Consider the following 27,352-nt stretch of genomic DNA (forward strand, 5'->3'; position numbering starts at 1 on the left):
GGTTGAGCTCTGTAGTACTACTACACTTTGGGTCGTTGAACCACCGATGGATCATGATCAGTTGCACCAGAATTACCTGACGCAATCCCGGAAGACCGCCAACGACTCCTCCGGTTAACCTCCGGCCGGTCAGAAAGCCAAAATTCTCCTCTCCCCCTTCTTTCCAAACGGTTTATATATACACAACCCACACATCCCCATCCTTTCCCCTACTCATCAGCTTGTTCAGCTCAGCTCCCCAGCTAGCTTTCCCCTCTCTGCAGCTTGCCTAACCCAACAAGCTAAGCAAGCACTCACCAGTCACCACACACACTCTCTAGCTGCCTCTCGCACACACCAACATCGGCCAAGAAACGGGGTAGATCGATCGACATGGGAGATCATGCTGCAGAGATGTTGCACGCTGCTCCGGCCATGTACAACGGCGGTGGCGGCGCTGCCTCTCATGGCAGCTGGTGGAACACGGCGGTGCCTGCGGCAACGTGTTCGACGGAGCTTGCCGCGTTCAGCACGTGGTCGTCCGCCCTTGCTGCTAGCTACGACATGGCCGAGGGCGGCAAGGCCAAGAGTACCACCACGGCCTCGTCGGAGTCGCCCGGGAACAACAGCTCCGTGACGTTCCAAGAACCGACCAACATCGCCGATCCTGCCGGCGTAGGCTCCGCCGTGCCCCAGCAGGCTCTTGCTGGTTACACCGAGTGGACCCATCCATACATGTAAGTTAGATTAATTCTCCCTCTAGAGTCGACTAGGCTTGATTGGCCACGAAATCATACTATATATGATGCTGTCTGAGTGTCTGTGCATGTAGTCTAGTACTATCACATGGTGCTGAGATTTCTATGTGTCTGTGTTTGAACAGGAGCAGTGGTGCTACTTTGCATGGGTTTCTGCAAGATGGCCACCATGACATGAGCTCAAGAACTGACCAGAGCCACATGACCACATCAAGCTTGATGAACCCCTCATCCAATAACCTAACCCTGCAAGGCCACCAAGAGCAGGACCATCACCAGCAGCTGCTGTCGAACCTCGGATCCGAGCTACTCTTGTCGCCGACCTCACCCTACGAGTTCCAGTCGTCGCTGCTGAGAAGCCTCATGGAGCCGATGGCGACAGCGGCGAAGCCGGTTTTGCCGGGGTTTCAACAGTATGATCAATACCAGCAGATGGGCCAGGTGCCACAAGCCGCAGCGAGGTTTGCGCCGGCAGGTTTCACGGAGCCACTCCAGTTCACCAACGACACGCCGTTCTGGAACCCTTCAGCTGCTGGGTTCGGCGTGCCGGCGGCGGCGCCTGATCAGGCTAGCATACGTTCTGTCAAACCATCGCCGGCGCCGCGTGCAGCAACCCTTGCATTAAAGGTCGGTACATCTGAGATGCAAATATTTCACGGCAAGGCAACGACAACATTGGCTGTACGTAATTAACGTTTGTCATCTATGTGTGATTATGTGTAGACTGCGTTGGAAGGAGTAGGAGAATCTAGTTCAATCATCACTAAGAAGGAGAGCGGAGAGCCGGCGTTCAAGAAACCGAGGCTCGCGACGCCGTCGCCATTGCCAACCTTCAAGGTTTGTTGACATACCTAGCTAACTCTATATTATCCACGGTGAACTCAACTTGGTTTTCTTAAGCTTCAGCACATTATTTGATGTTGTATAGACCGATCGTGAAAACCCAGATGGATCTTTAATAAACTTGTGCATGCATGTGTGCAATATATTTCAGGTTAGGAAGGAGAAGCTAGGGGACAGGATCACTGCACTCCAACAACTAGTCGCTCCTTTTGGAAAGGTGAGGGAGGCTTTTGATGACTAATGCTGACTATATTACAAACAAGCTAGTGCTTGGAACTATGTATCAACATCTTCCCTGCAAAAGAGTTCTTCCTTTTCTCCTCCTTTCAAGATCTAACAAACATATACACGAACTCAATCTTATTTCTCGATGCGCGTGCGCAGACGGATACGGCATCGGTGCTCCATGAGACAATCGAGTACATCAAGTTCCTCCACGACCAAGTTAGTGTAAGTGTGCGAGTACCATGATTCCCCACCTTTTAATGATAGCACATCTGAAGCATCAACTTTCACGCGGTACTTCACAAGAATCATCAGAAGGGGACTGATAAGAGCTGCATGCACATTGTTTTGCGTCTTGTTTCTGCAGGTCCTTAGTGCTCCGTACTTGAAGAACAATGGCCATCGAGTGCCCCCCTTGAAGGTACAGTCTCTGCATGCTTGCTCTCCTTTTCGTTGTTATCGATTTTGGTACATGATGCATCATCTATTCATCTCTGTCCAAGTGCCGATCGCTTTACATGCGTGCGTGTGTGTTTCATTTCAGAGCTCAAGCACTGACAAGTCCAAGGACAGTCATGGAGAGATATCACTCAAGGGCCGGGGGCTGTGCCTGGTCCCGATATCGAGCACGTTCGCGGTGGCTAGCGAGGTGCCCGTCGACTTCTGGACTCCATTTGGTGCCAACTTTAGGTAGACGAAGGCTGGAACAGCTCTGATCAGAAGCGTCGAACGAATAGCTAGCTACCGCAGATCGACCTGCGATGTTTCTTGATCTCGTCTAGTAGTGTATGATCATCATAATCCATAACTATAGTACTAAGCAGCTCTGGCAATAACAGAGGATAGCACTGAGCTAGCTAGATGAACCTTTGGAATGAGTGCTTGAAGACTTGGATTCATTCTCCAGGTTCATCACAGAATAAGGGATCAGCTAATATAACCGAGAGGACAAAATCTGTACTGATCGTCGTCATCAGGTTCTAATTATGATTGGTTGTTAGGTTGCATCATTGAGTAGTTGCGAAAGGATTTGTTAAAGATGTGTAATGGTTTTAGTTTAAACTAGTGATGGATCAAAGTGTGTAGCAGGTTTCTATTGATTGTGTACTAGTACCAAATAAAAGTGGCATCTCTCTTTGATTGATCAGCGCTCGCTATTGGCTAGCTTCTCTTTTGAATATAAACCACATGTTTTGCTACTAAGTAGCGCCTTCAGGAATTTGTGCAGCTGTGCCTTTTGGTTAAATAATATTGCAAGAATCTTTTAGGTTAAATTATTCTATTTGTGTAGTGGATGTCAGCGCATGCATAACTTCTGCAATGGCATATTCAGCTGCATTTTTATGTCATATGTGTTGTACATAATGCGATAATAAGAGCATAGATATTAAACCACATATCAAAATACAAGAGAATATCTAGTAGTATTCACTACACATGAGCTTGAGATAAAAAGACAGTAAGCCATGAAAGACAATATCTACCATCATGTATACCGAGAGTATTGGACAACAAGAACAAAATTTGTATAAAAGTGCTCTCAGATATTGTATAACAATTGACTCTAAAATTATTAGAGTTCCGTTTCCTAATTGTTCTAGTGAGTACATCATAATTGACCAGTACAGATTGCAAACGGGTAGTACAGAGAAGCTAACACACCAATTTACCAAGTATCAAATATGTTAGCAAGCAGACTTTGACCTCATAACTGCACATGTACATGGATCAATCTAACATGTGTAGCACTGGATAACCAAACCAATAGAATTTCTCGGTGTATAGGAATATAATCGAAAACACACCAAATAACCTCCAGGTGCTAGCACTTCTATTACAGAACTAGAGAAATTACAGGCATATGCTAGTGTACTTAGAAACATGCCCAATCTCAATATACATGTTCATCATCATCGAGCAAGAAAGCCGTATTTGATCTTGTGCTGTCCAGAACAAAAGAGGAAAAATACTCACAAAGCAAGTTGCTCAAATGCATTGAGAACCGAGGCAAGACACAACACTCTTGCCACTATCCTAGAAATCCTATTCGCAACAGTTGCAGCCGGCGAGGAAGACGCAGATACAAAGCCTCACCGCACCACGTCGGTGTGTGCGGGCGAGCCTCGACATGTACAACTCTGAGAAGCACCAACAAAGGAGCTCCTCCCACTCAACCTCTTCAAGCGCCGAAGCACCAAGACCGGAGCCTTATATCCACTCAACTACAAATCAAAGATGTCAACCAAATCGAAGAGAAAAGCAATGGGGGAGGAAGGGGGTAATCATGCTTTTCTCTCTACTTTCTTCCTGGGAGGAGCCGACCACCCATATAGAGACAATAACAACACCATCCAGCCCACGATCCCGAGGGAATCGGAGGTAGTTACGCCGCTGCCTCCCCACTGGCCATCGCCAGTCCCATGTCTTCCCAAGCACACGCATCCTCTCTGTTGCCTTGACCTAGCAGAGCTGATGCCCATTTGTGCTTCACTGCATGGGCTTGGGCCTGCCAAAGCAAATGGGTCACAAGCCCAGCCAAAAAGAAAAGCCTAGAAAAACATTAAAAATTCATATAAATAACAACAAATCCCTACCAAATTTTAATGTTGGAGTTAATCGGTTTTATATATAGGATTTGAGTAAATTGTACCTTTTGAATTTGAACAAATATCTAGTTGCATATATATTAGCTCACACAGGATGAGGAGGACTAAACTTTGATCCTCAGCCTTGGTGCAGGAGCCTCCTCATATACAACACCTTGTATGAGACTGCTTTTGCATTAGCTCTCAAGTTAGACTTTACGGTCATGTCCATGTACCTTAATTCATGCGTGCCACCTAGAGAAGTAATCGGTTTCTCTATGATTGCAACTGCATAATCATACTCATATAGGTGAATTCTTCTGGATGTCCTATAGGACGATATCTATTGCCACACGACACTGAATTCATTAAGAGCCAACATCTCACCCTCTCCTGCAGAAGAGCAAAGCAGCAAATAAGATTGATTTGCTCTTGTATCCACATAGCTTGTATTCCTAGAGCATAGTTCACAGGATCTCCGATCTCCTAGGATAGGTTACTGCAGGTATGAACCTTATCAGTGGGTAGTAATCCCATTCCTCTTTGACACTGTCTGAATGACTTTTCTAGCCATTCCTTTTATGATAGGATTTGCAAGATTCCTTTCAGACTGAATATATATAATCCACAACGACTATACCTGTCTCCACTGCATGCCTGAACGACTTGAGTTGTCGTTTTATATGCTTCAAAGTCTTCATATTGTCCTTCCTACTCTTCACCTTAACTAGAATGGTTTGGTTATCGCAGTAGGTGAGAGCAGCTAGAATTGGCTTATCCAATATCAACAGGTCAGAAAAGGAGCTTTGGGATCCATTCTGCCTCTATGGATGATGAGTCTAGCGCCACTAGCTCAGCCTCCACGTGAAATGAGTAAGGATGGTCTGTTTAGATGACCTCCAAGACATAGCTCCGCCTGCTAATGTGAAAACATATCCACTTGTAGACTTCATATCATCTGAGCCACTGATTCAGTTGGAATCACTGAATCCCTCTATGACTTCAGGATGGCCAGAATAATGAATCCCTAGGTTCTTTGTCCCCTTCAGATACTTAAGTATCATCTCTAGTGCTATCCAATGATCATCACCTGGGTTGGACATATAACGACTCAACCTGCATATTGCATATGAGATGTCAAGCCTAGTTGCACTGGCTAGGTACATGAAGGAACCTATCATCTGTGAATATTTTAAATGGTCTTTCCCATGTGCTATATTTTTATTTAGCTTAGCATTTGGATCATAGTGCGTGGCTACATGCTTACACTCTATCATACTAAAATGTGTAAGCATCTTGTCCATATAATGTGATTGACTTAAAGTTATCCCATTCTCACCCTTTAACAGCTTAATGTTTAAAATTACATTGGCCTCTCTTAGACCCTTCATGTCCAAGTTTTGAGATAGGAAAGACTTGATCTGATTTATTATTTCCAAATCCATCCCAAACAACAATATGTCATACACATACAAACATAGAATGACACCTCTCTCCCCACCAAAACGATAATGCACACACTTATCGGCTTCATTAACACATAAGCCAGTCGAGGTCAATGTAGTATCAAAAATTTTATGCCACTACTTAGGGGCTTGTTTGAGACCATACATGGATTTGATTAGCCTACATACTTCACTCTCCGGTCCTGTTACCACGAATCCATCTAGCTGGTGCATATAAATCTCCTCATCTAACTCTCCATTAAGGAAAGCGGTCTTAACATCCATATGGTGTACAAGGAGATTATACGAAGCTGTCAGTGCTAAGAGCACACAGATAGTTGGTAATCTGTCAATAGGAGAATACATATCAAAATAGTCTTCACATTCTTTTTGCGCAAAACCCTTAGCCACCAATCGGATCTTGTACTTTTCTATAGTACCATCGGGTCTACGTTTCTTCTTGAAGATCTCTGAGAAGCACCAACAAAGGAACTCCTCCCACTCAACCTCTTCAAGCATCGAAGCACCAAGACCGGAGCCTGAGATCCACTCAACTCCAAATCAAAGATGTCAACCAAATCGAAGAGGAAAACAATGAGGGAGGAAAGGGATAATTATGCTTTTCTCTCTACTTTCTTCCTAGGAGGAGCTGGCCACCCATATAGAAGCAGCAACGATGCCATCCAGCCTACGACCCCAAGAGAATCAGAGGTGGTTGCGTCCCTACCTCCCCACTAGCTGCCGCTAGCCCCATCTCTTCCCAAGCACACGTATCTTCTCTACTGTCCTAGCAGAGCTGACGCCCATTTGTGCTTCACCGCATGAGCTTGAGCCCGCCAAAGCAAATGGATCAGAAGCCAAGACAAGAAGAAAAGCCAAGAAAAAATATTAAAAATTCATATAATTAACAACAATACGGACACGTACGTACTCAAATGCATGTTAATCGATCGAAGAGTCTTATAATGCATACATTGCGTTATTGATTTGGCTACACAAGAACTGTACCGATTAAGCTGCTACCGATAATGAATTTTGTAAAATGGTACCCAAGTAGAGAGGAATAGGAGTGATTAATTCTTTGGATATGGAGAACTCAGCAAAGCTCTTCTTATACGTTGAACTACTGCATCAAAAGTACTACATACCTGTAATCTCCATAAAGACATGTCCTAGCTTGATCGTTGTGAAAACATAATTTTATCTTTCATTATCTATATATATCCTTTGCCTTCTATCACGTAGAAGTTTCATACAAGCTAGTTTTGCATACTGATCATAGCATAAGCGTAGAAATATTGTTTGACTAAAACTCATTGCATCAGGATCCCTGTAAGTACCAGACTGCCGACTGCAGCCTATCATCTTTTCTGTTGCTGTGACTGACTAGATTATATGTGGTTCAGTTTCTATGTGTCGATGAGTGTTAATATTGTATTGTATCTTTAAGCGATGTGGTTGGAATATATATCCAAAATTCAATGTAGATGTTCTGTAACATGAAAAACAGTACTCCAGGGAGATCTGAACTTTGAACTGTTCTTTTCTTGGACGAAATGAACGAGTTTTCACTTGTCAGATTTTAGCTCTATTTTTACTTGCATGAGTTTTGAAACTTACTAACATGCGGTTTGACACTCTACGTTAGTGAAATGGTAAACTAAATATGGCGAACTCATAAAGCAAGCAGCCAAACGTGCAAGAACAGTTCAACCTACCACCTAGTCTTGCATTAGTTCTTCGACGGCGCCATGGACACCTAGAAGATATGTCTCTTGAAAAGGTAAATTCCTTTGAGACCATCTTTTGAAAAGGAATTTTTGATCAAAAAAATGGGGCACTAACCAAAGCAATTAGAAAACCGTGAATAACACACTAACATTTCAACGTTTGCATAGCAGCCGAACAGAGCCTAGAAATTGGAAAACCCGGCAAAAATAAGCTCTGAACATGCAAGTCAAACAAGTGGTTTTGGCAGCTAGTTACACGCTGTTCATAGCATAACAAAACGTAGTTTAAGTGCTGTTTTATACAAATGGAAAATAAACTTTCGGAATGGAGAACGAGGTAGTGCATACGTAAAAACTACGTTGGAAAGTAAAAACTACGTAGAAACTAAAGAGTCGAATGTGATTTCTGAAATTTCAGTCGAAGCGTGTCCTTGGCTGCGTTAGGATGGCAATGTTGGAAAGTAATTTATGAAGACAGCTCGATCCCGAGCCATTTCTCTCTTGAGGCGACTCAGGCCCCTAACACCGTCGCCTCTAGCCCCCGCTCAGATCCAGCGAGGCTGCCGCTACCGCCAAGGCCGATCGGTGACGGCAGTAGCGGCCACCCCTCCCCTCCTTCTCCTCCATCCGTTTTCCCTCCTCTTTCCCCCTCCCCTCCACCCGCCCTTGTTGTGTGCTGCTCCAGCCCGTCCCGCCGGTGTAGAGGCTTGCTCCGGCCGGATCCGCCGGCATGAAGGCATGCTCCGGCCGGATCCGCGCTGTAGATCGTCAGATCTATTGCTACCCGATCAGATCCATGCGGTGCCATGTTTGTGCACTTGCTCGCCTCTCACCGTCTGGCTTCGGGTTCAGTGGGGCTTTGGGCGTGCAGGCTTCCTCCTTCGTTGTCCAGGTCGCCTCTACCGATGGCCCCAATCGGGTCTTCAACCGGCACCATGCGTGTGGCGGTCGTCTGTACTGTTTTGGTCAGCTGACGGCTTTCTGTAGCCCCTGCGCCATTCGGCCATCTCCTTGTGGTACTGGTGTTAGCCCTAGTGCTCCTTGCGGTGGATGACCCCTATTGAAGACAACGTTTGTGCTACCCTGGCAGTCATGTTGTTCGTTGCTGCGGGTCGGGGCTTTGCCCCCGATCGTCTCTTCCTGACATGATGCTATGTTCTGTAGTGCTGTTAGTTGAGCTTTGGCCTGGTCGATTCGTTGAGCCACTGGCTTCAAGGATTGTGCCGTGGTAGGGGGACCTAAGGACAAAAGCCCTGATAGGCTCCATGCCTTGTCGACGATGGTGATGCATGCGGGTGTCATAACCTCCCTGGAGGCGCCGTGATAAAGCTTCCCCCTAGGATCTCTTCAGGTGAAAACCCTGATCGGCTTCCCAGACGAGCGATGGCGGTTCCTTCATTGCTACCTTCTCGAAGGTGTCGTTTCGAAAAATCCCTCTACTATTTGGTACTGCAACTGGTGGCACTTCTTATAGGGCACACCATCCTTCATTATTGATCCGATCCCTTTATTCTCCTGGTCGGTGGGTCTACCTATCACCTTCGACGCTTCGCGATAGTGGCTATGCTCAGATGTCCTAGGACCCCTCTTTGAGCTTGCGGTTTGGTGTGTGAGCCATTGACCAAGTCGGGTAGTCAGGCGTGGGAGCAGGGCTCCGCTTGTTGAGTTGTCGGGCTATCCTGGTTGAGGTGCTAGTAAGGCATAATTGCATGCGGTGTAGCGTTATTTGGTGTGGATGCTACCTGTTATGTGGTTGTCGGGTTGTAGCTACTTTCTGTAGCTTCGTTGTTCGGTTGTTATGGAGGGTTCGAGGTTTCTTCCTTTCTTCTTTGTCTTGCACGTGAGCTAGGTTCTGTCAATAGTATTGCAGTACTTGTTAAGGTTTTTAGACCCGATTTTTTTTATAAACTGTGTCAGTCTTTTTTCTTAATACAATGACGCGTAGCTCTCCTGCGCGTTTAAGAGAAAAAAAAATTCTCAAGACAAGAGGGATGAATTCTGCTGACACAGGTCAAGGTCACTTGCCTTTTCAACTTCTTGAAACTGAGAAGGATTATGAAAAGCCCCCCTTTTCTGACTGTACACGTTTAGGCTGAAATTCAAACGTAGCCTTCCAAAAGTTTCTGTACCTGACTCTTGGGGCACTCAGCGCCTTTGAAAAATGATGTGTAATAATAGGCCTGCAAACTCTCACCTCCCCATAGAAAAATAAGATGAACTTGTAAGTCATACAGTGCTCAGTACTCCGTAGTAAGATGTATCGCTGTAACAAGGATGATGATTGCTTCCCTATCCAGCGAGGACAAGGAATTTCCACCAGCCACGTTGTGAAAAAATTAAAAAATTCAGAGTCATTGACCGACAGACAAAGCCGAGAAGCAGAACATTCTTACAGGGAAAACAACTGCATAGGCAGTGACTCGTAAGTGACCCACACATGATCAGGCAGTCTTCTTCCATTTGACAAAGTGAAAACAGTTGCACAAACTAGTGAAGTGTACAAACTAGAGAATTTTTTTAGTGAACACAAACCACGGAATACAACGTGTTGAATTTTTGTGTACAAATATGGATTACAAGTGTAGTTGTACAACATCATAGATTAAAGAAGTTTACAAAATAAGGAACAGTGGAACCAAACATTTAACGCCCCTCTAGTGTTGTGATACTCATGTTATTCAGAGATCTTCTCATGTGTTCATTTGACTGATCAGTTTCATAATTCCTAAGTGTAAAATACACAGGTTGCTTTGGGGTAGGAAGTGGGGCTGTTTCATTCTCCAGCATGAACACAACGGAAGACATGAGTGGCCTAGCATTTGGATGGTCTTGAACACATAAGAGTCCTAAATGAATGCACCGTATAACTTCGTGAAGGGAGCAACTCTCCACAACCGATGAGTCCACCAATTCCCTTGCATTTCCATCTTTCCATAAGCTCCATGCCTGCACCAATGAAATCAAGTTCTGATCAAGTCACCCCATAGTGTTTTGAGTTGTTCAAAAGTCAAGCATTCTGTTATAATACCCACATAAGCAATAAGGTTTGGAAAGTCCAATATGAGATGGGGTGAGCTGATCTTTAAGCAGCTTACAATCTCCAGCAGTAGAACACCAAAGCTATATGTGTCAGACTTGACAGAAAAAGAACCTTCCATCGCATATTCAGGAGACATGTAACCACTGTTTGAATCATTTCAGAGAGCAATGGAATGTAGAGTTTGAATTAGTTAAACTACAGATATTTACAGTGTTAAGCATTAGCTTGTGGATGAATTACTTACTATGTTCCAACTACTCGAGTAGTGTTTGCTTGTTGCTCGTTTCCACCAAAAATCCTTGCCATACCAAAATCTGATATCTTGGGACTCATTTCCGTGTCCAACAAGATGTTACTTGCTTTGAGATCTCTATGAATTATTGTCAGCCTTGAATCTTGGTGGAGATAAAGAAGCCCTCTCGCAACCCCTTTAATTATTTTGAACCGGGTCGGCCAATCAAGCACAGATTTTCTTGTAGCATCTTCAAAAATTATTGTGAACAGGAATGTATTGTCAGTCACCATTTAATTTAATCTAAAATTGTTTTGTGATATGTGATCAGAAGTCAGAACATACCAAAAAGGAAGGCATCCAAGCTTTTGTTAGGTAAGTATTCATATATCAGTAACTTCTCATCTTCATGAATGCAGTAACCAAGAAGTCTAACTAAGTTTCTGTGCTGCAGTTTGGCAATCAGAACTACTTCATTTCTGAACTCCTCAACCCCTTGCACAGAACCTTTACTAAGCCTTTTGATCGCTACATCCTTGCCACCTTCCAATATTCCCTACACGAGGTCACCGTTCGTCAATTGAGCCAGATGGCAGCTATAATATTTCTTCTACTGAAATTATCAAGCTAAACTTTTCCTTACCCTGTAAACTTTTCCGAATCCACCTTTTCCAAGCATGTTATAATCGGAGAAATTGTTTGTTGCAGTGATGATGTCTAATAAGCAAACTGATGGAAATTCTAAGTTTTCATTTCCAAGTTCATTGGAAGCATCCAAATGTTGCAGTGTATGATTGTACTGAATTTTCTTGCTTTGGTATTTGCCTGGCAGGAACGAACATCATTAGAATATGTTTATTGCGAGTACCTCATAAACACTGCATTCTGAAAGTAAAGGAATATCGTACCTCTTGACTTGTATACAAACCATATACATGTGGGTAGAAGAAGCAAACTAGCCATAACCGGGAGTATAATCTTCAGTAGAGTGCTCTTCTTCTTGCTAACTGCACAAATATAGTCCGCAAAGAGAATAACACTGTCATAGTCTATCACCACAAATTTCTTGGAAGTGTCAAATTTACCATGATTTTTTTTATTCTAACAACATCGAACATTATTGCCAACACTGGACATATTGTAATTGTTTTATGCTCATTTGAAATTACTTCAAGATCTGGTGCTTCTGCAAGCAACATACAAGATGAAATATAGATAAATGAGCATGTAAGCCTTTACTGGATGAGTTTATAAAATCGTTAAGCTCTGATGAATCGAATGCCAAATGAAATGGTTCTGAAGAAGTAGAAACATTGAACTGGAGAACATGACAGCTTCTGCATGGACGACAGGCAGAACTCAGCTGGTGATGCTGAACAGGAGAGCAACAAGGCTCACCATATATGCAATAACAAAAGTTAAAACTGTCAAGTGTGGTCCAAATTTTAATTCTACGACTTGCAACTTTCTACCTTAGCAAGGGAGTACAGTAGTTGGCCTCCCCTAGAATTGACCCTGACTGAGGTCAATTGAGACAGCATCAATCGGTGGCAAGTGTCAGTGCAGCGTGCTTTAATTTGTATTAGCACACTTAGTAAACCGTACATGAATTGGCATTCAATCAAGGATATTGATGAAACTGTAAAATCAATAAGTGCAGAAGGAAAGGTAATTACCTGGTGAGCTGGGAAGCCGGAGATACAGGTTCTCACCAAAATCGTTACTAAACTTCTCCATATCGACAAGCTCCCCCATCCAAACCAAGCACCTCGACCGGTCCAGCATTGTGTCGACATTTTTCAGGTTCGCATAAGCATACGCTGTACAAGAACAGTTATGGCTGCATTCTGCTGTGCATTGGTCGAAGCTTTTGTTCCTGATGTACACGAACTTGTCAGGAGTCTTCATGTCAGGCAAGGTCAAGAAACTATCTACTTCACCACATTTCAGCTCCTCCTTTCGCCGACATCCTAGGGAAAAGTTAAGACCATTGGGCTCAAACCCATTGAGGCACTTGCATGTCCGAACAGACTCAGTGCCATCGCAGTAGCCAAACGGGCCACAAGAGTCGTAACGGTCACATGCCGGACTGGGGAATTGATTGAAGATTGTCCATGAAGATGTGTTGTCGTTCCATCTTCGAAAACTTACCATGCCTGTGTAATCCAGAGTTAAACGTATGCTCGGTGAGCCGTCAGAGACGGTCAATTTGATGTAGTACCCGTCCCCTGTGTCCACTATCGTTTGGTACATCATGAAGCTGGTGTTGCTCTGGAACGTGCCGAACACCAAGTTACCACCCCACGCGGCTCTTCGCCAGTATGGCCTTGTCCCATTCCAAACGACAATCTGGAGGTCTGAGCTAGAGTCGCCGCCCATGGAGAAGTCACTGCTGGATGGGTCATCAGGCCCTTTCCAGGCAACAAGGCGCTTAGCACCATCGGCCGAGCTCAACGAGAAACTTACGTTGGGGACGATTGTGTCAGTCGGGTAATGGAAGCTCTCCCATATGCCAGTGCCGTTTGGCGACCGGACAACCAAGTTCCCCGAGTTGAGCAGGATGGCAGCAGTCCCGCCGCCTCCGGCGGTGATGTTGTTTGTCGTCGTCCAAAGAGTGCGGCCTGTGGAGTCTAACAATACAAGGTCAGAACTATTGGTAAAAACCAGTTTCCCGGGCAGATCGGTGGTGATCGGGTTGTCGCGGTTGGCGATCCACACGTATGTGCGCTCGGGGATGTTGTTGTACCATATGCCGACATACGAGCTCGAAGTTGAGTTTTTCAGGGAGAAGAAGCCGAGAGCAAAGACACCGCCGTCTGAGACGAGCACGTCGCTAGGCAAGAGTGGCTTTGCAGGTGTTAGCTTGTCATCGGATTGGCATAAGCAAACCATGCACAGGAAGATGAAAACGAGGAGGCAGGCCATGCCCATTAGGCCTTTGCAAGTTGGCATAAGGTTGTGGAGAACGCAGCAAGGAGATAGCACCAAGGTAGTTAAGACCGTTGCCTCGGACAGTTCAACCCCAAGGAATAGTCCAGCTTACTGATAAGAGGAATAAGAGGACTGAAATGCGGTTCTTGTCAGTTGTCACATTTGCAAGGGATAAGAGGAACCGTCCAGCTTAGTGAAGAAAATTTCAGACTATAGGATAGGGCACACACTCGAGGACGAAGGGATAAATGCTACGTCTACAGACATAAAGTCAGGGATAACCAATGACCATCAAGTTGGTCGCTTCGATGGGCGAAAATTTCCAAGATGTGCGGCGTAGTAGCTGGTGCTGAGACTCGCCAACTCGCTGGAAATGCATTGGCCAAAGCTGTGAACTTGCACAACCACCAGTGGATTATTCAGCATCGCGACCTGTCTGTTGAGGGGAATTGCAGACCAAGCACAGCACGGACTTATGGGTGATCGTGCCAGTGCCACATCAATCTACAGCGATACTTGCAAAGCTGGAAACGCAAAGAAATCAAATGCGCAGGAACTCTGCATTCGCACGGCGGCAAGACGAATTGACACCGGAATGCAACAAAAGAATCGCTGCCGCAGTGCCGGTCCACGGAAGGAAGTGTGGGTTGAGAAGTACACGGGCACGGAAAAGGGAGATGCCAAGGAACTGGTTTACCGTCAGGTGGACCTCCGAACTCCGAAGGGATGATAGCTCGCCGCGACGGAGGCAGCGACAGCGTGGGTGCCGTGGCAGATTTTGCGGTCGGGAGCATCGCCAACGGTAGGCAGGCAAGGTAGAGGCGGCGGCGGAGGCGGTTGTGTTGGGGGGGAGTGGGAGTGGGAGAAAGATGGCGGCGAGGTAAAGCGAAGGGAGACGAGACACACGGCGGCGGCGGCACCATCCACGGGCTCCGCCCGCTGTTCCGGCTACCACAGCCGTTCCGTTCCGCGCGATGGGGTTTGGCAAGCCGGTACGGGTTAGCTGGGCTGCGGAACCCTTGTACTGGGCCACAACACCCAAAACGGTCTGGGCCCAGTTAAGTTAGGCCCAATCAATTTTGGGGTGTCCTAGCTTCGAGGAGCGGAGCGGAGGCCCGCTTGGGTGCTCGGCGCTAGGGATGGAAACGGACGGATAAATTCCATTCCAGTTCCGATCCATTTTTTATATATTTTTATAAACCGTTTTTAATTTTTGGATTTAAGCGGAAACTAGATGGAAATGGTTTTGTTGTTTTTCTGATTGTATTATCAGTATTCTGTTTTTAATAAAAAAAATTGTCAGGTTTTCTGTTTTTCTAATTAAGATTAAACTTCACAAATCATAATATAACATATATGTGAAGCTCAGCCGACCAACCTAAATATCACCTCTATCTTAAATTTCACCTATATACATGGGTCCAGTCTCCGTCAGCTACTGACCTACCAATGTCGTCCAAGTTTCTACGCCTGCGCCGCTTTCAACTCTAGTCTTTGTGTGATTGTGTGTTATGTTGAGTATTCGAGTTACGATACGGTGGCTATGTTTTCAGTTCAGATTTATGTTATTACGTGATTTATCTATGTATAGTATGAATTGTTTTTTATTCGTGTGAATTAATTATGTGTCGTATCGGTGTTTAAAATTATAATTTTACAGGTCGATATTCTTAATTTTAATTATCAGTTTCTGATCAATAACGACGTGTTTCGGTTCGGTTTGGTTTTTTTTCAATATCTTGATATTCCGAGTTCGTACGTGTTTTCGGTTTCTCGTTCTCGATTTTGTTTTCAGGAGAAAATATAAAAATAAAAATGGTTAGGGTTCCCGACTGTTACCATCCATTTTTATCCCGCATCCCGTTGGTCGGCGTCCGCCACTGCCAGCGAGGCGCCGTTGCGGGGGCCGCGGTCGGTTGTGGCGGAGGGGGGTGAACCGGCGAAGTGGCGGAGGCTGAAGGCTGAGGCCGAGGAGTGGCAGCCACGTCGCCAGCTCGGGGAAGGATTGAAGAGAGCTAAGAGGCGCCGCCCTTGTTTCCGATCGTGGTATGGCCTCACGGGTCCTTGCCGCCGATCTCCCCGCAGCGATTCGGCGCCAGGATCGCGACGGACGCCATCATGAAGCCAGGTGCTACAACTTCTCTCGGTCTCTGCTCTAACATGTTTGATGTGAAACCGGTCAAATTCTACCGGGCGGTCCCCAGATTAGATTGTAGTGCTCAACAATGCTGAAAACAACTCTGAACCTGTTACAATCTTTGTCTGAACTTTGGGAGTTCAGTTCTTCTAATGTGTAGAGATAATAAAAAAAGATAGACCTCGTGCCAACTATGACAAAGTATGCAAGTTTACTAGCCATACTGAAAAACATGCTGACTCAGAGCAAACTCAGGATAAAGAGCACTCTTAAGAATCTGGTACATAACAAGGTACTGCACTAAAAAAATCGGATAGTCTTCTTTTAAGCATGTGAGCAACTGAAGATAATAACGAGACATGTCGATATAAATATCAATCTTAATGTATAATTCGCAGTTATTTCTTTTTCACATACACTCAACTCGAATCTAGTGTTTTTGTACTAAGCTCATAGACAGTACATGCCGAAATTCACTTATCCATGTAGAGTTAAGCAAAGATATGTTACACTGTTACAAATTGCTGAAATTCACGTGGAGTAAAAGTTGTCATTGAACAATGAACATCTTATATTTGTTACACTGTTTCACATTGCTGAAATTCGCATAGAGTAAAAGTTGTCACTGAACACCTAAGTATCTAACGGCCTTCTAGCTCCGAGAGGCTCATGTCATTCACGGACAATACCCTGTTGTCGCCGGCTCTCCCAGGTCCAGCATCCCTACGTGTAAAATAGACAGGCTGCATTGGTATTGGGAGCGGTGTGGTTTTATTTTCCAGCATGAACACAACTGCTGACATGAGTGGCCTACAGTTGGGACTGTCTTGAACACACAGAAGCCCTATATGGATGCATCGTGAAACTTCATCTAGGGGACAATTCTCCTTCACAGCTGAATCCACCAAATCTTTTGTTTTGCCATCCTTCCATAAATTCCATGCCTGAACAGAGAGAATTTTCTCAGCGAGCTAATATATTTTCAGTGAGTTGTTGCAGTGCTGAATTGGGAGCATCCCCCAATACTTACATAGACTATAATGATAAGATGTGGTGAGCTGATCTTTAATCCACTCACGATCTCCAACAGCAGAACACCAAAGCCGTAGGTGTCTGACTTGACCGAAAATGCACCTTCCATTGCATATTCAGGGGACATATAACCACTGTGCAAACGATTCACAAGTACATGAGCTCTGCATAATTTGAATAAGTGCAAGCAGATAAATTCCATCTGAATAATTTGATAGAGCAGGAGTTACTTACTATGTCCCAACAACCCGGTTAGTATTGCTTGGTGCTGATCACCGCAGAATATCCTGACCATACCAAAATCTGATATCTTAGGGCCCATCTCTTTATCCAATAAGATGTTACTTGCTTTAAGATCTCTATGGATTATCGTTAGTCTTGAATCCTGATGGAGATACATAATTCCTTTATACACAATTCCTGATGGAGATACATAATCTCTAGCCAGCATCAAGCTGTCTGGTTTCTAGAGGCATGGAGCTTTGTTTCTTTATAGTTTTCTTTGCATCTTGAACTGTTAATCATGTACTTCTTGAACTCTTCCTGCTTAAATGAATAGGCAGAGCACCTGCCGATTTGCTTCAAAAACAAATACATAATTCCTCTAGCTACCCCTTGGATTATCTTACACCTTATCTGCCACTGAAGCGCTGCCTTTCTTGCAGAGTCTAATAAGAATAGCATGAAATGAGGCATATCGTAAGCTATATACCCCTCAAAAAAAAGTAACCCCTCAAAAAAAGTAAGGCATATTTATTTGTTAGGTTATAGGTATTTTCAGAGCATAAGAACGTGAAAGTTCATTGTACCAAATAGGAAGTAATCCAGGCTTTTGTTGGGCAAGTATTCATAAACCAACAACTTCTCATCTTCATGAATACAGCAACCGAGAAGCTTAACTAGGTTCTTGTGCTGCAAGTTTGCAATCAAAACCACTTCATTTTTTAACTCCTCTGTCCCTTGTCCAGAACCCTTCTAAGTCTCTTGACGGCTACTTCCTTGGTACCATCCAACATTCCCTACATGATTCCATCATTGATAATCAGAAAACAATTAGTAATATATGTTTCTATTGATGTAATTATCAAGTGAAGCCTGTTGTTAGTACCTTGTAAACTTTGCCAAAAGCTCCCTTGCCAAGCATATTGGAGTCAGAGAAATTTTCCGTCGCCGCAACAATTTCTTCAAAGCTAATAAATGGGAACTCTATATTCTTGTCCCCAGCTTGATCAGTAGACCTCAAGTATTCTTGCATCATTCTCTTCTGGGCTTCCTTCTTTTGCCGTTTGCCTGCTAGTAGAAACATCGTTGCAGCTTTTCTTTCAGCATTTACACAATAATGTTGCATTTTGGGAAACATAGGCTTTTGTGCTTTGTACCTCTGTGTTTGCAAGTCCAGACAAGGGCTGTGCATGCGAGTAGCAGCAGGCATGCTATGATTGGGGGTACAATCTTTGCTAAATTGCTCTTATTCTGAACTGCACACGGAAATGTACCCCATTAGAATTCACTGCATAATAAAGCATTACTCGTAGTACCTTGAGTTTGCTTGCACCGGCTAGTAGGATACCATGACCGATCTGTGAATACTCCACTTCTAAATAAGACCGATATGTGAACACTTAAGTACTTAAATACATTACTGTTGGCCATTTGGTATTGTCGTAAGTTGAAGTTGTATCACATCATACACAGATTTACTGCTACAAACATCAAAACTTATTTTTGGCAATTGTCAACGTAAAATATTTGCTATTATAGTGGCATTGGCACCCGTGCAAACTATGAGAGATCGTGTATTGACAGCTTCAGATGATTCATTTGCTATTGGCAGACGTGACCTGTAGTGTACTGTCAATGTTTTTTTAGAGTAGTGTATTCGAAATGTTACTATGGTTTTTTAGAGTAATCTTAATCCTCGGAATGGTCATGACAAGGAACATTGAAGACATAAATGTCATTGCAGAAACTAACGTGGTGGACATGGGAGTGCGCATACCAGGAGACTTGGCATCGGCAAGCCGGAGATACAAGTTCTCGCCAAATTTGGCCGCCTTCCCTGTGTCGATGAGATCTCGATTCCAAAACAAGCACCTCGACGTGTCGGCCGTAGCGCTGGCACTGCTCAAGTTGGCATAGGCGTATGCCTTGCACGAGCAGTTCCCGCTACACTTGGCCACGCACTGGTCGAAGCTTCTGTTCTAACCTGGAACTGTGAGTGTTATGGATTAGGGCCTAATGCTCCGCCGGCTTTCCTGCTATCCACTGGCTAAATGTAGCACGTGAACGGCTAATGATGGTTTGGCCCTCCACCATTTGCGTTCGCAGATGGTCCTCCTGTGCTTCCTGCTCTGCCATCATCTTTCGAGTGGTCTCATTTAACTCTCGTCATATCTTGTTAAACTTCGCCTGCTGGTTCTGAAGACTCAACCCTTTGAACCTCTTTATAAGACCCTTGTTGTGGTACCTTGAGTAAAGGTTCGCACCTAAGTGTCGCATGCAACACCTTCTCTCCACATCAGGTCATGCAATGGAGTAGTTTGTGCTGTCATGCAGCACTTCCAACGCATGTAAGAGGCCCTTGTTGCGATCTGAGATGATGCAGACTCGTTCCCTATTGCCGACGATACGTGTCCTCACCAAGATGAAGAACCACAGGCAACTATCATTGTTCTCACTCTCAACCATTGCATACGCGAGAGGAATGATCTGATTGTTTGCATTCGCCGCCATCGTTGTTATTAGATTACCATGGTACTTGCCGCTAAGAAATATGGCATCTACACATACCACCGGCTTGCAATGTCTGAAAGCTTCGATGCATTGGGCAAAGGACTAGAAAAACCTAATGAGGTATCGGTCAGTGCTGCTGTATGACCCATCCTCCAGCCTGATCGGCTCATCCGTCATGGCCCACTGGGTCCCTGGATTGGTCATGGCAATCTTCTGCAGCAGCCTCGGTGCATAGTGATACGACACTTCGAAACTTCCAAACAACATCTTCAACGCCTTCTGTTTCGCTCGTCACGCGGTGTGGTAATTGATCAGCATACCCGTCTTAGTCTGCACCTCCTCCATAATGAATTTTGGTGACAAACATATGTTTGTGCCAACAAGGGTGACGAGGAGTTGGGCTATGAACCTCGCATCAACAGTGTTGCTCACATTCCTAACAGACTTTTTGCTGCATGTATGTGGGGTGTGTCTAATCAGCACAAAATAGTTTTCGTGCTTTGGCTTATGTGCTCGTACGAAGTAAGGACAATTCGGATGCTTGATACACCTGACCTCATACTCTGTATGGTTAGACCGGGCGCACTTGTGGTCCCTTCTTGTGATTACATCATAGTTGCTGATAAAGTGGATGACCTCCTTCCTGTTCTGAAACTGTTGTCCCATCTGAATGTCGCTATTCTGGTATCCCCAGTTAGATAGGGTGTTATACTCAACGATTGTACAATCTAGCAGCCCAGCACCATGAAAGTACTGGATCGTCGGCACCGGGTCATCGTTATCAGCACCTTCTTCGTCCCCACTACCACCGGCTTCATCATCCATGCATCCTGCATCTACCTCACCATGGTCCACTTCGGGTCCCTTTGTACCGGAAGTGCCCTCACCATGGTCCGCCTCATCATGCATCATATTATGGTCTAATCCTTCCACACTAGGCACCGTTTCACCATGCACCGGTCGTGAGTGCAAGGCTCATGCGTTGTTCCTTCTCAAATCGAACAACATATGGACAATAAGCGAGCTGTTTGGCACAAGCCGTGGCCACACACCCTCTAGGATAACATTATAGGACTGCTGGTTCAGACGTAAAAGGCTCATAACATGTGATTTTAAGCCTTCTAGATCAATAGGTAGCTCAACCGTACTCTCTACGTGCTAGCAGTTCTGAATTAACACGAGTCTCCAATGCAAAACAACAGGACGTTCTCCATAATAAATATGGATAGTCATAGCGTCTCTGCTAAACAAACGTAAATAACCAAATAACTACTTAGATGTATATTCTATACCTACTATATTTTATCAACTTAATACTATTTAACCAATGTATTCGAACGGAATAAATACTCTACTTTCTCTAATTACATTTTTTATTCTACATATTAAGTACATACATAATCTACGTACAAAATTACTGTTACATTATAATAGATTTTATTACGAGATCATAAAATATACAAATATTATACCTACTCTATTTTATCAACTTAATACCATTTAACCAATGTATTCGAACGGAATAAATATTCTACTTGCTCTAATTACATTTTCTAATCTAAATATTACGATTACTGTTACACTATGGTAGATTCTGTTGCGAGATCATACAATATGCAAATATTATACCTATTATATTTTATCAATTTAATACCATTTAACCAATATATTCGAACAGAATAAATACTCTACTTCCTCTAATTACATCAATTTAATACCATTTAACCAATATATTCGAACGGAATAAATACTCTACTTCCTCTAATTACATTTTCGTATCTAAATATTACGATTACTGTTACACTATAGTAGATTCTGTTGCGAGATCATACAATATGTAAATATTATACCTACTCTATTTTATCAACTTAATATTATTTAACCAATATATTCGAATGCAATAAATACTCTATTGCTCTAATTACATTTTCTAATCTAAATATTAAGTACATACATAATATAGGATCAAAATAACTAGATGATTCTGTTACGACATCATAAAATATACAAATATTATACATATTATATTTATCAACTTAATAAATACTCTAATTCCTCTAATTACATCTACACATCTAAATATTACGTACATACATAATCTACGTACTTACTATTACGGAAGGTTGTCATCTTCACGCGCTGCTGCACTACAGCTTCTCGCGCTCGACTGCTGCTTCAAATGTTGCTCGCGCTCGCACTCACCTGCTGCTCTGCTCACGCAGCGAACTCGCTCTGCCCGCTGTCGCTCTGCTCGCGCTTGCAGAAGATGGAGCGAGCGACAGCCTTTTATAGCTGCGCGAAACGCTCCGGCCAGCCGCATGCAAAATGAAGACAACCGACCGACAGCATGCGTATGCATAAAGGAAAAGCAAAAAGCAAAAGCGAAAAGAAAAGAAAAAAGTAAAGCGCGACGCGACACGACGTGACGGGAAAAGCGTATTTTGGCATACCGTATGCCGAATACACGTGATTTTCGGCACATGGTGTGCTGAAATACGCTTTTCCCTGTATTCGGCACACCGTGTACCGAATGCAGTGTATTCGGCGCACGGTGTGCCGAAAATGCTTTTTTCGGTACACCATGTCAAAAAAAAACCATTTTCGACACACCGTGCGCTGAATACAGATGCTAAAATCATAAATACAGAAAAAAAATTATCCATTTCATTAAATACGTTCATGTATATTGTATAAATTCGTATTTTTGCCTTTTGATTTAGTTTCTTTTATGGGGATGAAGTATTACTACTTGTCAGATGTCACTAAATTACTTGCTGATATAGTGTCACACTGTTATGTAATGAAAATAGGAACAAATGTTAGTTTATGGTAATGACCAGCAATCGCGGACACTGCTAATCAGCACGTGTGGGCAGCGGTCCGCGTGAACCACCTCGACAACCTCCACCTTTCCTTTTTCAGAAACTTTTTTTCTCCCCTGTCTTTCCTTTTTTTTTTGGAAAGTTTTCTTAAAAACTTTTCTGTGAAAACTAGAAAAGTTTTTGCTCAAACTTTTGAGGAAAAATTTTTGAGAAAAAATTTAGCTCAAAACTTTTGAGAAAAAAAGATTGCAAGGAAATAATTTCAAAAAAAAGTCAACAAGAAAAATTTGTATCGGGTCACTAGTGGGCTCTGTGGGCCGCTTCTCTCGGTTGCACAAGAGTTGGGCTCCTCACGTGCAACTGCGGAACAGGAATTTTGGATTACGCCACTACCATGCTATTTTGCGCACGCGCGCGTGGAACCCCTCGCGCACCATCAGACAGTCTCCCGTTCTTTCCTTTCAGAAACTTTTTCCATCTCCGTCTTTCTTTTTTAGAAAAGTTTGTACGAGAAAAGTTTGGTTCAAAAAGTTTTGAGAAAGTTAATGAGAAAAGTTTAGTTCAAAAGTTGAGAAAAAGTTTTTAGAAAAAAAATTTACATGGGCCCACGCAACAGTCATGCACTCGGAGCTCTCATTGCTTCCACGCACGACACAGGACGGGAAAGGATAAGGATGCAGGTGGGAACACTTGAAAGCCTTCCAAGTCTGAGACCATTTTTAGATATGGAAGAGTAAGTAGGAGAGATAAAGAGGAGTAAGAAGAGAAAAAAGAGGAGAGAATGAAAGAAGAAGAAGAACTTTGAGCCCTCTTAATTTTTAGTTGTGCATCCGTCATTGTGGCCCCTGGAAGAAGTTCTTCCATGCCCGGGTGCTCGCATCCCCGACCAGGCGCTGAACTACGCCGTCGTCGGTCAGCAGCAGGAGGGGGAAGGGCGCCCCGCGCCCCGGCCTTGGCGACGTAGCCGTACGTGATCTCACCCGGGCTGATGGTCAGCACGAACGTGAACATGTCCGAGTACGTTGTCATCTCTGGGATGCCGCAGAACCACAACCCGTTCCACGGCTCCGTCTGGTACCTCTTGATGTTGCCGTCCCAGATCACGTTTTCTGGCACACTCGTCGTGTCGGTCTTGTACCGGTATCTCCCCGACGATGGGTCGCTGGCGGAGAGCCACGACGAGAGGGACCACCCGGCCCCGATCCACAGGTTCTTGGCGATCTTCATGACGGGGAGCAAGGTGTTCAATGGGTGGTCGAACGACTGCCACAGGATGGTGGCGCTACTGCTGTGGAACGGGTTGACAGTTAGAGGTCAATTAAGCATCCGATTTGGTCCTCTCCTAAGGGAATCTGCAACAGCAGTGTTCGACGTCAATTTTATACGCAGAGCTAGTGGGCTACTGCCTAATCTTCTAACGCACATATAACAAGTTTGCAACCGATCCCATCTTCTAGGTAATTAAAGCAAAACCGGCATATTTTTTTCGAACGCGGGATACCCATTTCCATTAAGAATATAACGGAAACCACCGGTAAGACCTTAGTTTTATAACTCCAGATTCAGACATAGAAGGGATAACATATCCAGTAACATAGACCTAAGAGATATGTAGGAGATAACGAAGTTTGACCACAAGACAGTTTAGCCAGCAGGACACAATTCTAGGTTTTCATCCCAAAAGAACTAAAGTAGATGACAGATTGCACTGAGAACACAGCATGTTAATTCTCGACTTCCTCAGAGTCCTTCTCGTTATCCGTTTGCTCCTCTCCCGGAAGAAGCATCTGGCCACCAAGAGGTGCTTGTTGTGGCTGCTGCATATTTTTACACCCCTGAATTTTTCGTCGTTTGCAGGGCAGTGTAGCCTAATCTGCCTCTTGGAGAATACCAGACGGCGCTGGCACGACTGTACACTTGTCCTGGTAGAGAAATGCTCTTCTTTTTATTGGAGGAATATCCATTGGATATGTGATATAACAACTCTCATTTAGTCGGATGTGAGGCAGAGCCTTATCACTTGAGTATCTTGAATGCTTGACTTCACTATTTTTAGTGTGGAGACAGTTGACTAGGATTATTATACCTTAAAACTCACAGCCTATTGGTTCAAATCCAATAAAAAATACATCAAAAAATCTCAAGTACACTTTTACAGTACACTTAAAGTAATATAGACCATCCAATCTTTCTCATCTGATAGTTTAGATCTATTATATACTTGTGATCCTCCCACCACTAGTATAAGTAGTATTTGAGAGTAGTATAAATAGTAAAGGGTAATATTGGAAATAAAAGTCATGGCAAGTTAGTAATTACATGCATTTAGTATGTCAAAGTCTTAATCATTCATTTCTTTTTTTTTTCTGAGACGAGGAATCGTTCATTCCTCGAAATCGGTAGGGTTTGCGCGACGGCGGCGGCGGTGGAGTGACGAGGGGGCGAAGGCGCTCAGCATGGCCGCCTGTACCTGTGCCTTGAGCCTCGACGACTGGAGACCGTCGTTCCTCGCGCAAAACAGTGTGGCAGTCTGCGGCCGCCCCTCTCAGCGCGACCCTAACCTCTCCCGTGGATGCCGCATTGCCGTATCTCCCGCGTTGGCCTGGGGCGCCGTCGCTGTCGGTTCTAGGAGTGCCGCTACGTTGGCTCCGCCACAGGGAGCACCGCCGAAAATGGGCCTCATCTATCGAGCGAATGGAAAGGCGACGTCGTCCTTCTTCTGTGCAGCTGGGGATTGCAGGTCTCCTAGCAGTGGAGGTCGGCGGTAACCGGCAAGGCTGGATCTGTGAGGCAGGCAGGCAACAGGAGACGATGTTTTCCAAACCGATCCCGTAACGATACAATCAGGTAAGAAGCTTCCTGTTTATTTTAGATGGATGCATGTAATGATTTTTGTTTGATTTAGATACTCTCTGATCATGTCGTTTATTTCAGCGGTTTGATTTAGAACCTGAACTCTACTGGTCTTTTATACTGAAATTACAACCAATGTCAAGTCTTTTGCAAGGCATGTGTTCAGTTTTATCACATCATCAGGCTATGGGACCAATGCGGTAGCCTTGGCGACTATGGCGAGTACATCTGATAATCTGGAATTGACCAATCTGTGGCGATCCCGGAAAACCATAAGAGGTGCCATTCAAAGCGGTCCTGAAGGAGATAGAAGAGGTGTCTTCGTTGCCAAGCTTCAACACCAAGCACACAAGACACGAGGCGAATTTAGTGACACATCGTTGTGCAGTTTGCTTTGCGAAGCCAAAGCCGGTAGTATGATGCACCAGAGTTTCTGCAAAATTGTATGCAATCTGAATGTAACTCATTGAATCTTGATTAATGAAACCGTTTTATTGAAATCCAACTGCTGCACCAACTCTTGCATTCTCGGTGTACCAACAAATATTTGTAACGATGAAGCTTCACAGAATTTAGAATGGATGCTTGCTTTGTTGTTTCCTTTTTATGTCATGAATGTATCCTACTGTATGTCATTGTCAGATTCTTGATTGGTGTCAGGTGGGTGGCGTCGCACCATTGCCGGTCCTGACAACACGATGTGGCGGATGTGGCCGGTGGCCGGCCACAGAGATGAGCTGGCGGCGGAGACCACTGGCTGGAAGCGCTGGGGATGAAGCTGGGTGGCGGCACCGCGATGTGCTGGTGGGCTGGCGGCAGAGAGAGCCGGTGTGCGCGACGGTGGTAGCTCCTGGCTAGGGCTTGACCGAAACGTACGGCAATACACTGTTTACATTAGGGAAACAAAAAGTGCAAATTAGCTCAGAAGGATAAAATTGGTGAAATTCCAAAATAACATGATAATTACAAAAATACCATAAGACATCAACGACCAGATTTGTCTTATACTACTACCGTATACTAGTACTATGTTGCACTGTAAAGGTCCTCAAACCACGAACGTACGCAGTACGCTTATTCAACGTTGGGCCGGTTCGATCGCAAAAAGGCTCTTTTTATATGTGGCCCCGCCCGTGAAGGCTTATATTGTCTATGGGCCGAACTATCTGAGGGCAGTTCTCAGGTGTAAGAGTAAAATTTGAACCATTCTTGTAGAGTGCACTCAGCTCTAGATATTGAGCCTCCAAAAGAAAGCTCTTGATATTGGGCCGGTACGAACGCAAAAGGGTCCAGCCTGCCAGTGAAGGCCTGATAGGTTTATGGGCTGGAACCGGCTGAAGCCTCGTCAAGGATTAGTAAAAACAATAATACAATATTTGTATAGGGTAGGAATCACCTGATTGGCACTATCGATTGTTAGATAGAAAAGAGAGACACGTGATATAGATAAGTTCGAACCTTCTAGAGGATAATAACTCTACATCTTATGTGTTGTTTTGAGTCTTGTATTAACTAAGAAGAATATTACAATGCATGGTATCTAGATCTAAACCTGAAGCTATTCGGTGAGCCCTTCGAACCTAGGATTGAATCGACTTATCCTCTTCCGAGTTGAGTTGGCTTAGTGTTCAATTGAGATTGATTTATCTTAGTCGTACCTCTACCCTAGTTTATATAGTCCGGCGGAGAGGAGTCATATTCTACTCGGAGTCTTGAGCGTAGTCGACTTGATATGTATCTCCCAAGGTATCCAGGGCGCTTATTTTCTTATCAAGAGATTCTTTTCAAGAATAAGTTCGTGATGTACTTACTATGGTGGTTTCTAGAACCCTACCTCACGAAAACTAGACACATGTCCGATGGAGATTCCATACTTAAATAATACTGTATTTTTAGTAATATCTGAATTACTAATTATATATTTCTCATCAAGTCTATTTAAGGAAGCCTGCAAGATGTAAGATTCAAGGTATGGCTCACCTTAGCCGAGTGAACTCATATCTAAAT

The 27,352-nt window shown here is 44.2% G+C and overlaps 2 protein-coding genes and 1 pseudogene across 5 annotated transcripts; 1 reads left to right on the forward strand and 2 right to left on the reverse strand.

Moving 5' to 3' along the window:
• Window positions 1–178: 178 nt before the first annotated feature.
• On the forward strand, window positions 179–2,949 carry LOC133889087 (transcription factor bHLH112). Its single transcript, XM_062329543.1, has 7 exons — window positions 179–716; window positions 863–1,364; window positions 1,461–1,574; window positions 1,732–1,797; window positions 1,965–2,030; window positions 2,173–2,226; window positions 2,350–2,949. The coding sequence occupies exons 1-7, from the start codon at window positions 373–375 to the stop codon at window positions 2,497–2,499; spliced, it is 1,296 nt and encodes a 431-aa protein (XP_062185527.1). The 5' UTR covers window positions 179–372; the 3' UTR covers window positions 2,500–2,949.
• Window positions 2,950–9,939: 6,990 nt separating this feature from the next.
• Window positions 9,940–14,720, reverse strand: LOC133888940 (G-type lectin S-receptor-like serine/threonine-protein kinase B120). 4 transcript variants are annotated; one of them, XM_062329343.1, is made up of 8 exons: window positions 12,989–13,128; window positions 12,514–12,807; window positions 11,746–11,844; window positions 11,481–11,662; window positions 11,183–11,393; window positions 10,850–11,087; window positions 10,598–10,748; window positions 9,940–10,511 (listed from the first exon to the last, which is right to left on the reverse strand). In XM_062329343.1, the coding sequence occupies exons 2-8, from the start codon at window positions 12,743–12,745 to the stop codon at window positions 10,209–10,211; spliced, it is 1,416 nt and encodes a 471-aa protein (XP_062185327.1). In that variant the 5' UTR covers window positions 12,746–12,807; window positions 12,989–13,128; the 3' UTR covers window positions 9,940–10,208. The 4 variants fall into 4 exon arrangements, with proteins under 4 accessions (XP_062185327.1, XP_062185325.1, XP_062185324.1 ...); XM_062329341.1 differs by having other exon boundaries at window positions 10,661–10,748; window positions 12,514–14,719; XM_062329340.1 differs by having other exon boundaries at window positions 12,514–14,714.
• A 1,826-nt stretch (window positions 14,721–16,546) lies between these two features.
• LOC133889598 (putative serine/threonine-protein kinase receptor) lies at window positions 16,547–23,719 on the reverse strand (annotated as a pseudogene).
• Window positions 23,720–27,352: the final 3,633 nt, after the last annotated feature.

Source organism: Phragmites australis, chromosome 13 (genome assembly GCF_958298935.1).
Source record: "Phragmites australis chromosome 13, lpPhrAust1.1, whole genome shotgun sequence".
Classification (NCBI taxonomy): domain Eukaryota; kingdom Viridiplantae; phylum Streptophyta; class Magnoliopsida; order Poales; family Poaceae; genus Phragmites; species Phragmites australis.

Coding starts and splice junctions, on each gene's coding strand:
- LOC133889087 (XM_062329543.1), top strand. CDS start 373: ATGGGAGATCATGCTGCAGAGATGTTGCACGCTGCTCCGGCCATGTAC. Junction 2,031..2,172: donor TCCTCCACGACCAAGTTAGT/GTAAGTGTGCGA, acceptor TTGTTTCTGCAG/GTCCTTAGTGCTCCGTACTT. Junction 2,227..2,349: donor ATCGAGTGCCCCCCTTGAAG/GTACAGTCTCTG, acceptor GTTTCATTTCAG/AGCTCAAGCACTGACAAGTC.
- LOC133888940 (XM_062329340.1), bottom strand. CDS start 13,789: ATGCCAACTTGCAAAGGCCTAATGGGCATGGCCTGCCTCCTCGTTTTC. Junction 11,663..11,745: donor GTTTGTATACAAGTCAAGAG/GTACGATATTCC, acceptor CGTTCCTGCCAG/GCAAATACCAAAGCAAGAAA. Junction 11,394..11,480: donor GATTCGGAAAAGTTTACAGG/GTAAGGAAAAGT, acceptor GACCTCGTGTAG/GGAATATTGGAAGGTGGCAA.